We start from the raw sequence: 14,459 nt of genomic DNA, 5'->3' as shown, positions 1-14,459 counted from the left end.
TGTGCTATGTAACATCTTTCTTGCACAGATGGACAGGTCATTGGTGGATACTTTTGACGAAGCCTTAGTGCTACAAACTTTAAGATATGTCGACTATCTTTTAATTATTTCAAAGAAACAGGTTTCCTCATCATACCCACAAATAGTGGAAGAAGTTTTATCTAGTTTCAAACTACTCGCAAAAAGGTTTGGACTTCACCCATGAGCTTGCCCAAGGCAATAGATTGCAGTTTTTAGACATGAACATCACCCTTAAAGACCAAAGCTTTTGCTGGATGCATCGCCCTCGCACGCAAAAAGGATTAATGCCCTATGATTCTTCCCATTCGCAGACTGTAAAGCGTGCCATTGCTCAGATGTGCCTGGGAGCGGCGCTGAAGAAATCATGTTGCCATAAGCAGCGGAAAGTCTTCAAACCCAGGTTCGGTAGTTGGAAAAAGCAGGCTTTCCAACGTCGATTTTGAGCGCAGTAGCTGAAGCTTTCCTGAGAAAATTGAAGCAAGAATGTGCCGTAAAAGCTGGAATACAGATCAACCTTTTTTTCAAAAAACCATGTGTGAAAAGTCAACCCCCGTCTTATATTCCGGTCATTGGCGGAAAAACTAGGGAAGACTTGCAACAATGAGTGGCGGAACTAAACAGTGTCCCTCCATCACCATCGCCATCAGTAGCAATCCGTCATTTTGCGTTTCCGTAGTTGCGAAGCTATTTTGGTTAGAGGCTGCTTTTCACATTTTGTTTCAAAATGAGCGGGAGCCGTCGGCAATTCACCGTTGCCTTCAAGAAAAGCGCGATTGAGTATGCGGAAGCCGACGGCAACCTGACGGCACAGCGCGAATTTAGAGTATCCGAAAAGAGCATTTAGTACTGGCGGAGGCAGAAGCTGTGTATTACAACTTGCAGCAACCAGAAGAAAACATCATTTCGTGGGTGGACCGCAGCGTATCCAGAATTGGAAGGAAAGGTTGCGCTGCATGCAAGATCGCTACCTGTGACTGCCGAATGCATCCGCGTGAAAGCGGTAGAGATGCGGTTCCGCAGCATATCCAGAATTGGAAGGTAAGGTCGCGCTGCGTGCAAGATCGCTGCCTGTGACTGCCGAATGCATCCGTGTGAAAGGGATAGAAATGCGGACCGCAGCGTATCCAGAATTGGAAGGAAAGGTTGCGCTGCGTGCAAGATCGCTGCCTGTGACTGTCGAATGGACCCGCGTGAAAGCGGTAGAGATGCGGATTGCAGTGTATCCAGAATTGGAAGGAAAGGTTGCGCTGCGTGCAAGATCACTACCTGTGACTGCCAAATGCATCCGCGTGAAAGCGGTAGAGATGCGGACTGCAGCATATCCAGAATTGGAAGGAAAGGTCGCGCTGCGTTCAAGATCGCTGCCTGTGACTGCCGAATGCATCCGTGCGAAAGCGGTAGAGATGCGGACTGCAGCGTATCCAGAATTGGAAGGAAAGGTTGCCCTGTGTGCAAGGTCGCTGCCTGTGACTGCCGAATGCATCCGCGTGAAAGCGGTAGAGATCGCACGTGCCTCTAGACTCACGAGGGAGCAGTTCAAGGGCTCACCATACTCGGTGCGGCGATTCATGAAGAGGAAGGGCTTTGCTCTACGGCGCCGTACTTCTGTGTGCCAGAAACAAACACGCAGGTTGATGGACGCGCGATACTGTCAAAAAATTGGCCGGGTGCACATACGAGCAGCACTTAAATGAAAATAACTACTTTTACCATTGTGCAACCTGTCGAGTCACATTTGTTTCAAGGTAAGGGTGTCCTTCGATACCTTTTCCATTGAAAAAGATTTTTTTCATTTTTAGAATTGGTTAGTTGGGGGGGGTGTCGACCTATAGTCTAGTTTTTATGGTAGTAAAAAAGGCGATCAAGATGAGGTGACCAAACACAAAAGTAGACCGGTTGTCATCCCGTACACCCATAAGGTGGTGCACAATTTGAAACTGGCCCCTTGTGCGTTAAAACTGACCCCACAAAGCAAGCAAAACTGAATGTAAAAAGAGACATGCAGCTCCGCTTGTTAAATGTGCCGTGGGAGTCCATCAGATTCCCCTCACGTGTGGAAAGAAGTACATCGGCCAAACTGGCCGCTGTATTAATGACCGATTAGCAGAACATAATCAGGATTTACAAAATGGTACTGGATCACATTTTCCACATCACTGTAAAGCCTGCGGAGAAGAAAGATTAAGTGTGCAGCAAGGCTGAGCGAAACGAACATTTTAAGGGGGGACACGCCATTCGGGATTAACTTTCCTATTTCTTCATGGATTCTGATAAAAATTGGCAGGGTTACTGGTAATGTTTCTGTGATATCAGCAGAAAAATTTCAAACTGATATCTCAACAACTTTTTTATTTAAAAAATTTTCCTCCTTTTCATCTTGTACCAGGCTTGAGCGACTTACAAAATAAGATAGAAGACTTCTTCAAATTGTGTTGCATTCCAAAATGAATGGATGAGGTCGTGACATTCTTAGATTTTTTTATTTACAATGTAAAAATTTTTAGTTTTAATATTTTATGAGCAGACATTACAATGGGCACCTAAACAGTGAACAACTAGTCGAATCAGTAAGTCAGCAAACGGGATGCCGGAAAACCAAGAATGTCACGACCTGAAACATTTCTGAAGGAATGCAGCGAAAAAAAACGTATCAAAATAGCCCCAGCGGTCGCAAAGAAATCAGCGGAACAATCAGAGCAAATGACAAAAAAAAAACAGTTTTGAGAAAATGGCTTCCGAAGTTGCACCTTGTATTTCACTCATCAAAAGGCACCGGGGTTGTAGTCTTTTCTGTCCTTTTTAACACGGGGCTTCTTGGATGCCTTGCCTCGAGATTGAAGTGCTTTCGCTGCCTTTCTTTTCCGCAAGGCGTCCTTTTCCGCTGCTCTGCGAAGAGTATGTTGGCCAGTCTGCAGCCCAAGTGTCGAACAGTACTCTGTGTAAGCACGGCGGGTCCCTGCATTGAACTTGCAAACCACCTCGTTGAGAGCTGTCTCTGTTGCAGTCAAAGATGCGTTTTTATCTTTTGGCAGCAGTGACCAAATTACTGAATGAAGGCTTTCAGCCGCATTCTGGGTATTTTTTCCCAGACAACGGTTGAGGAGCTGAACCGAAAGTCCTGGCTGAGAGCACTGCTGGCACTTGGCATTCTCGAGAAGCGCGTTTAGGGCCGTGACTTGCACAACAACAAACTCATCCGTTTGTTCTGTAGTAGCAAGCGCCTCGCCGTCACCCGTCAGTTCCATTTTCCGCGCGGTCGGGGGGACGGCACTCAGCTTTGCTTGCACTTTTGTGGCGCCTTCCTGCGATGCTTCTGGCGACACAAAACGTGGCTCCAGGTGTGCCTGAATGGTACGCCTGGTGCTCGTGGACGGCGTGGCGTCGTCGAGTGAAGTGCCAAGAGGACCCGCGACATGCGCGGTGCCTTCATCACTTGATGTTCCCGACACAAAACGCGGCTCCAGGTGCGCCTGAATGGTGCGCGCGGTGCTCGTGGACGGCGTGGCGTCGTCACGTGAAGTGCCAAGAGGACCCGCGACATACGCGGTGCCTTCATCACTTGATGTTCCCGACACAAAACGCGGCTCCAGGTGTGCCTGAATGGTGCGCCTGGTGCTCGTGGACGGCGTGGCGTCGTCGAGTGAAGTGCCAAGAGGACCCGCGACATGCGCGGTGCCTTCATCACTTGATGTTCCCGACACAAAACGCGGCTCCAGGTGCGCCTGAATGGTGCGCGCGGTGCTCGTGGACGGCGTGGCGTCGTCACGTGAAGTGCCAAGAGGACCCGCGACATACGCGGTGCCTTCATCACTTGATGTTCCCGACACAAAACGCGGCTCCAGGTGTGCCTGAATGGTGCGCCTGGTGCTCGTGGACGGCGTGGCGTCGTCACGTGAAGTGCCAAGAGGACCCGCGACATACGCGGTGCCTTCATCACTTGATGTTCCCGACACAAAACGCGGCTCCAGGTGCGCCTGAATGGTGCGCGCGGTGCTCGTGGACGGCGTGGCGTCGTCACGTGAAGTGCCAAGAGGACCCGCGATATACGCGGTGCCTTCATCACTTGATGTTCCCGACACAAAACGCGGCTCCAGGTGCGCCTGAATGGTGCGCGCGGTGCTCGTGGACGGCGTGGCGTCGTCACGTGAAGTGCCAAGAGGACCCGCGACATACGCGGTGCCTTCATCACTTGATGTTCCCGACACAAAACGCGGCTCCAGGTGCGCCTGAATGGTGCGCGCAGTGCTCGTGGACGGCGTGGCGTCGTCACGTGAAGTGCCAAGAGGACCCGCGACATACGCGGTGCCTTCATCACTTGATGTTCCCGACACAAAACGCGGCTCCAGGTGCGCCTGAATGGTGCGCGCGGTGCTCGTGGACGGCGTGGCGTCGTCACGTGAAGTGCCAAGAGGACCCGCGACATACGCGGTGCCTTCATCACTTGATGTTTCCGACACCAAACGCGGCTCCAGGTGTGCCTGAATGGTGCGCCCGGTGCTCGTGGACGGCGTGGCGTCGTCGCGTGTAGTGCCAAGAGAACCCGCAACACGCGCGGTGCCTTCATCGCTTGATGCTTCCGGCGATGCAGAGCGCGAAGTAGAAAGTTCAGAAGAGTCCCCCGTGCTCGCACACGATGTTTCGTCCACGTGTGAAGCGCTCAGCAGCGGCTCTGGAGCGGCGCCACCAACAGTCGTAGCCGCGCACGAAGTACTCGCCTGCGAGCCCGTAACTTCGTCAGTGCGCTGCACATCAGAAGTAATTGAAGCAGACGACTTCTTCTTCTTCACCATCGGCAATTTTCGCTTACGGGTGCCATAGGCACGCGCCGTCTTGTACTTCAGAGGTCGCCGACCCATGACCGCCAGTGAAAGCCGCTTCCGAAACTATGCTCCGCGCGTACTGACGAACATGGCGGCCGCGTAATCCGTATTCGAAACTACGCTCTGCGCAAGAGACAGTCACGGCGAGCCGAGGTTCTCTGCTCAAATGACTAAACCCCATCGTATACGACGAGCAGCAGAGCCGCAGAGTCGAGAGGCACGCGTAGCAGACGACGCACCCGCCAAGGAGACCAATTGCGCAGCGCGCTGCTGTCACGTGCCTTGCGGAGCCAATTGGAAATCACCGCGCGACCGTGAAACTTTTGCTTTTTATGCGTTTGTTTCCGCTCTGAGGCGACCGCTGAAGCGGGAAATTTGAAGTCGGAGGAACGCGCTTTCCATAGAGACCAAGATGGCCGCGCTACGTTGGGCGGTTGCCGAGAGATCGGGGCTTGAAAAGCGGCGTTTTTTCGCTACTTGGAAGAAATTTTCCGCCACCCTTGATCATCAAAACACAATGATCTGGCGCACTTCTTGATGGTTTGCGACGATGAAAATTTGCAATCACATTTTATGACTTGTAAAAGCAGAAAATAAATATTTCAAAAAATCGCTTTTTTGACCATTTTCCGCGAGTTGAAAGCCGCGTCCCCCCTTAAAACGAAGTAAGGACCAGACAGCCCGTGAACTGCTGGAGGCCTTCTATATCAAAAGCAACTGTAGTGATTGTTAGAACCCCATCTATTATCATTTATAAGAATGAAACTGCTTTTTTAGATACACGGAGGTGACACACCTGTGCAACTCACCTATCTTTTGTCCACTTTTTTTGTAAAACCCTCGCATGCATGTGTGGTTCTTGCTACCCATCTTGATTGTTCTTATATTCATTCGCATTCGCGGTGAATAAACAGTTGGAAGTTGCACCTGTCCCGTCTAGCTTGCTATGTGTTGTCCTTTTCAGCGCTACAACCCTTTTCTGGATTTATATTCTAGTATTGACAAAGGAAAAGATTTAGAAATGACTAAGAGGACAAGCTATAAAAAAGGTAGGGATCGTATCAAAATATCAAGCGGAGCAGTGGGTCAGAATTTTTCTCGAGCAAACCTGTTTCTCTTAAAAAGGTAAAAGCACAAGTTATGTCAACAACTGCATTACCACATAGAAACACCGTTGGGTGAAAAGGAATGCATTCATTATAAAATTGAGTAAAGTACTGTTTTCTTATTTTTTTGTGTTTTGAGCATGAGAATAAATTATGGTTTAGTGTGGGCTCACCTCCACATCTTTCACAAAGAGGTGACTCCTCACTGACTCAGCAAGGCAATGTCATCAGCGAATCGCAGGTTATTTAGGTATTCTCCATTTACTTCCTTATTGGAAATTTATTGCAGACTTTGTGAAAGACTATGGCAGCTCTGCAGTTCCTACATATATTGCCACACTACTAACTCCTCTAGTGGCGCCATACCACGGCTAAACTGCATTTCCTGGCAGTTGGCAAGCCTTGAGCCATCTCGGGGCTAGATGCTTTGTCTTCTTCATCTCTCATGCTGCCTGCTGCCTTGCGCGTCCAAACGTCTTGCGCGTATAAGTAAAGCAAGTAAACAAGCCCTGCTTACGTCAACCGTTTCTCGGTGACATATTTGGTGGAGCAGCTGGGTAACGGCCCATGTACGCTGACCTCGAGGACACCTTTGACGTCAGCTTTCAACGTGTGGCTACAACACTAGTCCACAAGGTAAGCCGCAGCCTGCGAGGCCTACAACCCGAGTTCGGCCAACTGACAGCGTCAATAAGGGCCATGACATCCACCGCGGCTAGCCAGACAACTCAGCATTCCGGGAGTGGCCCGCCATTCATCCTTCACGCACCTCGGTCGCCGCCACCATTCCACGCGGACAGGTTCAGGACGTCGAAGACTGGTTGGCCAGCTTTGACTGAGTGGCGGGTTTCAATGAGTGGGACGGTGAACGCAAGCTGCGCAACGTCTACTTTGTGCTACAGGATTCGGCCAAAACGTGGTTTGAGAACCACGAGCTTCCTTTACCACCTGGGAGGCTTTTCGTCGAGAGCCGCTAGCGACATTTACCAGCAGCGAAAGAAAAGAGAAAGCTGAAATCGCCCTGCACTCGAGATCACAGCAGCCGAACGAGAGCGTCGCGATGTTCATAAAGGACATGACGCGACTGTTCAATCGGGCCGACCCTGCTATGCCCGAAGCCCAGAAGGTACGCCACTTAATGCGTGGCGTAAAAGAGAAGCTGTTTGGCGGACAGGTCCGTGACCCGCCATGAACAGTGTCCGACTTCACCAAGGAGGCAACGGGCATCGAGCGCTCTCTGCAGGAACAGGGCGCCCACTACGGACGTCAGGCTACTGTAGCAGCCGCTTCCCAATACACGCCGAGGAGCTTCGGGAGCTTGTAACAAGCCTTGTGCGCGAGGAACTTCCGAAATTTCACTTTGAAGCTCCACAGGTCAGCGTCGCTGCCGTAACAGACGTGGTCTGCGAAGAAATCCGACGAGTCGTGCAGCCACCCCCAGCTCCACACCCGGCGCCCTCCGTTATGACGTACAGTGAGGCACTACGAAGTCCTGGGCCAGCGATGTGAGCCTTTTCCCCTGTCACTCCTGTGCTATACCTGCCGAAGCCAATCGCAACAGTACCCTCCGTGCCGCAGGAGTTCAGGCCCCCCGTGAGCAAAGCGCACGTTTGGTGTACGCCAAACAATCGCAAACAATGAACCTCAGTGTTTGCCTGGCAGAACAGCTATTGCTTATTTCGAGGAACTCAGCGAATTCGCGGGACAGCACGCTTTGTCCGGAGCCCTGGCATCAGTGGAGGAACCGACCACCCCCATAAAAACTGACGTGAACCCAAACCTCCTATCTAATCAGAAACGCTGCTTGGAAAGGTTATCCAGTCTTTCTGCGACTGCTTTGCCTCGACCTCCAAGGTTAGGCAGACACCGCTCACAAAGCACCGAATTATAGTTGATGCCAACCAACGGCCGTTATGTCAGCCGCCTTACCGGATCTCTTCGAAGGAGCGCGATGCCATTCGCCGCCAAATTCAAGAAATGCTCCAGGACGACGTGATACAGCCGTCGACGAGACCGTGGACATCACCTGTTGTTTTAGTTGCAAAGAAAGATGGAACCCTATGGTTCTGCGCTGATTACAGACGTTTAAACAAAGTCACAAAAAAAGATGTTTATCCTCTCCTGCGTATTGATGACTCCCTCGACCGGCTGCGCCACGCCAAGTACTTCTCGTCGCTAGATTTACGAAGCGGCTATTGGCAAATCGAGGTGGACGAACGTGACGGGGAAAAAACCGCCTTTATTACACCGGACGGTCTGTACGAATTCCGGGTGCTCCCTTTCGGCCTGTGCTCGGCTCCTGCAACCTTCCAGAGGATGACGGACACCGTTCTTGCGATCTCAAATGGCAGTCCTGTCTCGTGTACTTCAATAAAACGGAGAGTTGAGCGAGTTGGTACATACTGCTGGGAATAACAGCGCGTAGACGAGGGACAAAGAAAGAAGAAGACGACAGGACCGGCGCCGACTAACAACTGGTAAGTTTATGAGAAAAAACACGCAAAATATACTCATTTGACAACCACGGGCGCGTGCGCAACACCAAAAGCCACAGTGATAAATCAATCACTTAAATCCAGATACATTAGTTCACAGTCATGAACTGTTACAGAGGGGGTGCTCACGCATGAGTCAATGTTTTTATGAATATGAAACGCTTCACTGATTTCTCTTGTTAGTTTATCTTTGTGTTTGTACAGGATTCTAGTTCTATTAAAGATGGGTGTACATGATTTTTCAGAAGAATCAGGCTGGTTATTCCGGGGACAGTTCCTATAATGTAAAGCCAGATTTGAGGACGGAGCCCCTTTCAGAGAAGAGTTGTGGTCTCGTAGGCAGGTATTTAAGCACCTTCCTGTTTGACCTATGTAGGTCTTCCCACACGTGAACGGCACTTCATACACAACCCCTTCAGCACAAGGGACAAACCTCAGGCCATGCTTTATCTGGCACCCTCTTTTTGTTTTTCTTCGTTTCTTTTCCTCTTCCCTGGCCTTTCTATCTACAATGGCACACAATTTGCCGAGCTTGTTAGGTGCAGAAAATAAAACATCAACTCCATACCTGCTGCCCACTTGCTTCAAACGGTGTGAAGTTTGATGAATGTACGGAAGAACAGCAATTTTCTTTTTATCTTTTTGTGAATGATCCTGAGATTCTCCCCTTTTGACCTTTTTAATTATCTTACTACAAGCAAGTACTAAGACATCATCTGGAAAGCCCGCAATTCTTAGCCTCTGAACCTGCTGATTAAAACTTGTGCTGATACCATGCACGCATGACTTGGCAATGGCAGCACCTAGGCAAGAAACTGCAATGCCACATTTAACCACCTTCGAATGCGCCGAACGAAAACTGAGCAAAGGCTTTTCTGATCTCTGTAGGAAGGACCAGCACACGTGATCTGGCTTCGTTGCCAATCTTATATCTAAAAATTGTAACTCATTCCCTTGAGGTTTTTCACAGGTGAAAGTTAGGCCGTGTCCGCTTTCGTCAAAAATCTTTAACACCTTATCGACCTGCCTATTGAAGTCGTCGTGTTTTTGTGGAACACGACCTGCTTACGTCAACCGTTTCTCGGTGACAATATCTTGCAGTATTTTGACATAAGGCTCTTCTACACTCTGGTTCCGCAATGCCTGTATGACTGCTGAGGTTTCACTCAGTCAAATGCTTTCTCGAAATCAATGAAGGCTATATATAGAGGTTGATTATATTCTGCGCACTTCTCTATCACCTTATTGATAGTGTGAATATGATCTATTATGGAATATCGCTTCTGAAAGCCTGCCTGATCATTTGGTTGATTGAAGGCTAAGGTTGCCCTGACTCAAATAGTGATTACCTTAGTGAATACCTTGTAGGCAAAGGACAGTAAGCTGATCGGCCTTAAATTTTTCCAGTCCTTGGCATCTCCTCTCCTATGAATTAAGATGAATTAAGATAATGTTTGCGTTCTTCCAAGCTTCTGGTACGGTCGAGGTCATAAGGCATTGCATATACAGTGAAAGCTCGTTAATTTGACCCCCGTTAATTTGGACAATCGGATAATTCGACCTGCACGCATGGTCCCTACAATTATATATAGGAGTCTATGGGGCAAAACTCTCGTTAATTCGGACAAATTTTACCGCCCATCGGTTAATTCGACCTAGTTCCACGGCCCGCCAAGAGCGGCGCTACTGTAAAGTTGGAAAAAAAGAATGTAGCGTAGGCCATCCGTACGGTCATCGTCATCAGCAGTGCGAGAGAGGGCGAGGGAAGCAAGGTTAGCAGTGGCCGAAGCGCCCGGCATCTTTCTTTGTGCTTCGTTGCCTCTTGCAGTCGTGCTCAGTGGTCGTGTTAACCCTATCTTCAGCAAGTCTCGTTTTGGCGTGTGTCGTCGCTGCCCCGTGTTTCTTGCTGTTACGATCGCGGTTATTGAGCCCTAACACGCCTTTTCTGGATATTGCGTGCTTTGCCAGCGTGTTTACTGCGCTGTTTTCGAGTGCGTAGCGTGCCGTGCCTGCGCGCCTCGCCATCGCGTCCTGCTCCGATGGCGACACCGGCAAAGCGGCCGAAGTACAACCACGCGAAGGACCTAGCCACGAAAGTGGAAATGGTGAAGGTGCTGAAGGATGGTGTTTCACGCTCTGACGTGATGGTCAAGTATGATGTTAAAAGAACCACCTTGGCCACTTACGAGAAGAATGAAAACAGCATTAAGGAGGCGTTTGACAGTGAAGCCTACGGTGACAAAAAGAAACGACTGCGGACAATTGCAGTGCTCACTGCAAGGTGTCGGGCCTGGAATGGATTAAGCTTGTGTTCCTCCCGCCGAATACAACCGCAGCCCTTCAGCCCATGGACCAGGGCATAATCCAGCATATAAAATGCAAGTACAGAAAGCATGTATTGCAGCGCATGCTTCTCTGTATGGAAGCTGGGAAGAAGTACGACCTTATGCTCCTCAGCGCTTTGAACATTCTGGCGCACGAATGGGCCAACACGCCTACAGCAGTTATTGCGAACTGCTTTCGGCACAGTGGTTTTGTGCAACCGAACTGCGGTGTGGGGGAACTGCCGACAGAAGCAGCTGACGCAACCACAGAAGACGACAGCTGTTTCGATAGCGTTTTGCCTCCTGCCGTGCGGCTCGCGGATTACGTGTCCATCGATGATGGTGTCGCCATTGCCGGTCAGCTGACCGAGGACGAAATCATCCAAGAAGTGACGGGCGCCGACAACGACGATTCGTCGGAAGATGACGTTTGTGAGCACCTGCCCCAAACGCCGAAGCGCACAGTGAAAGAAGCCGCAGAAGCCTTGTCCGTGCCGGAAGACTTCTGTGAACAAATTCCGGATGGTTCACGTGCCGCGGAGCATCTGGCAGCTGTTAGAGCTATTGTAGTCACTCAAATTCGCCCGAGAAAGCAGACGACGATAACAAACTTCTTTGCCAAATAAAGGTATGTCATGCTGGGGCAAATTTCATGTTTTTTGTGGTTCATTCGATATTTCGACATTCGGTTAATTCGACAATTTTTCGCGGTCCCGTCAGTGTCGAATTAACGAGCTTTTACTGTACAGGGTGGCTAGTTTTTCTAGCACGATGTCCCCTCCATCCTTCACCAGATCTGCTGTTACCTGATCCTCACCAGCTGCTTTTCCCCTTTGCATTGCTCCTAAGGCTTTCTTTCTTTCTTTCAATCAATCAATCAATCAATCTTATTTCCTTAAATACCCATTTTTTGAGGGGCATTACAAAGGGGTGGGTACATTTTATGTGATAGCAAGTAATCATGCGTTATGATGGTGATAAATAGCTGTAGGCTCTACGCGCGAAGTTCGTGGGACAGGTTATCGCTGCAATGTCAGCGGGAAGGCCATTCCAGTCCGCGGCGGTGTGAGAAAAAAATGAAGCTGCGAAGGTGACGGTGCATGCACGTCACTTCCTCTCTCGTTACTGAGGGGATGACTCATTACTGTTCGCTACTCTCTCATTAACATTTTGATTACAGTTTGATGCATTACAATATGCAGTGTATTTGGCACTTATTGAAGAAAAAAATTCTTATTTTAAAACACTCAACACTGGTCATTTTTTCGCGGTAAGGAAAGAGTTCAGGGAGTTTTAACGCCATAAAGTGACATTGGCTGTGAGGGACGCTGTAGTGGAGGGCTCCGTAAATTTCGAAAACCTCGGGTTCTTAAACCTGCACCGACGTCACACAACACTTACATGGGTGCTTTGTGTTTCAATTCGATCGAAATGCAGCTGCCATGACCTGACGATCAGCAGTCGAGCACCCTAACCACTGAGCCACCGCGGTGGGGCAAGATGGTGTATTATATTGTTTACAAACAAGAAACCTTTATTGTACTGCACAAGGCAACCCACTTCATGGTGCAGTTATAGAGTCAGTTATCTTTGCCTGATGTTTGCTCAAGAGCATAGGAACTCACAGGCTGCAACTGCTACCAATGCCTGTCCGTTGGTAACAGTAGAAACCAAGTTTTTACAAATAAAATTTTTTAACTTTACAAAGAGCTGGAATTTATCCAAGTTTGCTTCTCGTGCTCGCAAAAACTTGGTTGTATCGAAACTGCGGCTTGAAACGACTTCGTTAAATTGAGGGAAAGATACATGCATTTCAATGGAAGCAAGAAAAGAAAAAAGTTTGCTGCATCGTGAAGTTCGTTAAATCGTGGTTCAACTGTATAACACATGACAGATCGTTATATACTAAGTTCATTTGTAGGCCAGCGGGCAGGTTGCCACCTGGCACTGGCAGATGGCAATCGCCATTTCCGCCGTCATTGGCCCCTCTAATGCTAATGCACTAATAATGTTGTACCACTAGCTCTAGCTAATGCTGACATGGCACCTGCCTGAGGAGTTCTCAGTTGCTGTTTTGGGCCCTCCACATGGCAAGCGCAGTGTAGTTCCCATGTTCGCTTCTGCATATGGGCTTTGCTCCATCACATGCTGAACAGTACAGCCATCGAAGGCCAAATTGGTGGACGAGGAGGTTGCACAACTGTTGGTATGCATGACGCACGCCGGCATCCAGAATAGTGTGATAGGTGCTTGGAAAGTGCTGCATTCAACCTTTTGGCTGAAGCTGTCTTTTATGATGATTAAGCTTCCCGATTGTATTTGATGGCCGATTCCTTTCACGGTCCCAATTAACGTAGTTTTTTCCTGCGTTATTCGCTTCGATATTCTCAACGTATGACTAGTTGATATATTAACCCCATATGGCATACAACAAGAGAGTGCCACCCACCTTGAAGTGGTTCTGGGGTTTCCCAGGCGTGACAGCCAGCACCACCGCCTGCTGCCCGACACGCGTCGTGTACTCGTCAATGGTGGCCTTCAGCTTCCTGCAAGAGGCCGCCACACAAGTGAGAGCCCTCTCTTTCGGAAAAGGCCGCACTTCTTGTCCGCCACTCTGAATTTGCAACTTTGTGACTTCGTGACTTTGCGAATGTGTGATTGCGCGGTTGTTACGGCGTGTTGGCTTACAAAAAGGCAGGTTTTACGCGAAATAAAATTCAGTTGTAAGTAGGCGCTGGTCCTGTCCTGTTTGTTTCTCTTTTGTCCCCATATTTCACGCCATTTTCTTTGTGAATCATGAACCAACTGGCCCAAACTAGAGTTCTCCTTCACACTATAAACAAGAAGGAGAGGAAGTAAGCTGTACTCCCTTGAAAGTCCCTGAGTAGATTTCAATCATTAGACATACACCCCCTCACGTCACAAGGATGCGGATGCATCACAAGGATGATGTCAGTAGCGACTTTTGCATGACGGTAGGCAAAACAGGTTCCGCCTGCCCGGGCCTACCGGCAGGACAGCACATCACTCTGCAGAAACAGCACACATTCACCAACTGCATCACTGTGAAATTCGCATCATAGGATGGAAGTGGCAATTAAACGAGCGTAGATGTTTCTTCCAGATAAATAAGCAATGGGCTAAAGCAGTAAAGCACCAAGTCTGTCACTTAGTGGATGCTGCAAAAGGAACAAGTCACGCACATTCGCCCATACATGAGCGTAATACGCTTAAAACTGCGCAAGAAAATTGGCGGTGGTTTAGCTCTGGTTAAACCTGGAGTGAAGCAATAACTACAGCTGGTCAAGTCGAACTTGCTCCGTTGAATTGCAAGGTCAGTCTTTCGCCGCTCCGTTTCGCTGGGTGTTTCTTCTTCATCTTTTTCACACTCGACACGGCGCATGCGCACAGCTGTTGCAGCCCGGTTTCGCCGTCGCGCCGCGCCGCGCTGCCAGCAGCAGCAGCTGCTCCACATCATGTGGCTGGTCACGTGACCAACTATGTGACGAACCACGTGATCAGCCACGGCGCTCCGCCGCCGGCAGCTACTCCGCACCACGCGACCAACTTCGTGACAGCGTGGCGACGCCACCACGCTGAAGGCTCGAAATGCTACTGTACTATGGCTATCGCTACAACAAAAAAAGAAGATTTAGCTGCGCACGTCACCTGGAGCCGTTTTGGTGTCCAGGG

General features: G+C 49.5%; 1 protein-coding gene across 7 annotated transcripts in view; it reads right to left on the bottom strand.

Annotated features, from left to right (window-relative positions):
- The window catches only part of LOC144107892 (nuclear respiratory factor 1-like), a 135,032-nt gene that overhangs the window by 64,384 nt on the left and 56,189 nt on the right, over positions 1-14,459 (bottom strand). For all 7 annotated transcript variants that reach the window (XM_077641117.1, XM_077641114.1, XM_077641115.1 and 4 more), the window contains exon 4: positions 13,216-13,312. In XM_077641117.1, the coding sequence (XP_077497243.1) occupies positions 13,216-13,312 (97 nt within the window). The remainder of the gene's footprint in view (positions 1-13,215; positions 13,313-14,459) is intronic.

Source organism: Amblyomma americanum, chromosome 10 (genome assembly GCF_052857255.1).
Source record: "Amblyomma americanum isolate KBUSLIRL-KWMA chromosome 10, ASM5285725v1, whole genome shotgun sequence".
NCBI classification, from domain to species: Eukaryota; Metazoa; Arthropoda; class Arachnida; order Ixodida; family Ixodidae; genus Amblyomma; species Amblyomma americanum.
The sequence above is the reverse complement of the archived record's forward strand: the minus strand, read 5'-3'. Positions and strand labels throughout refer to the sequence as shown.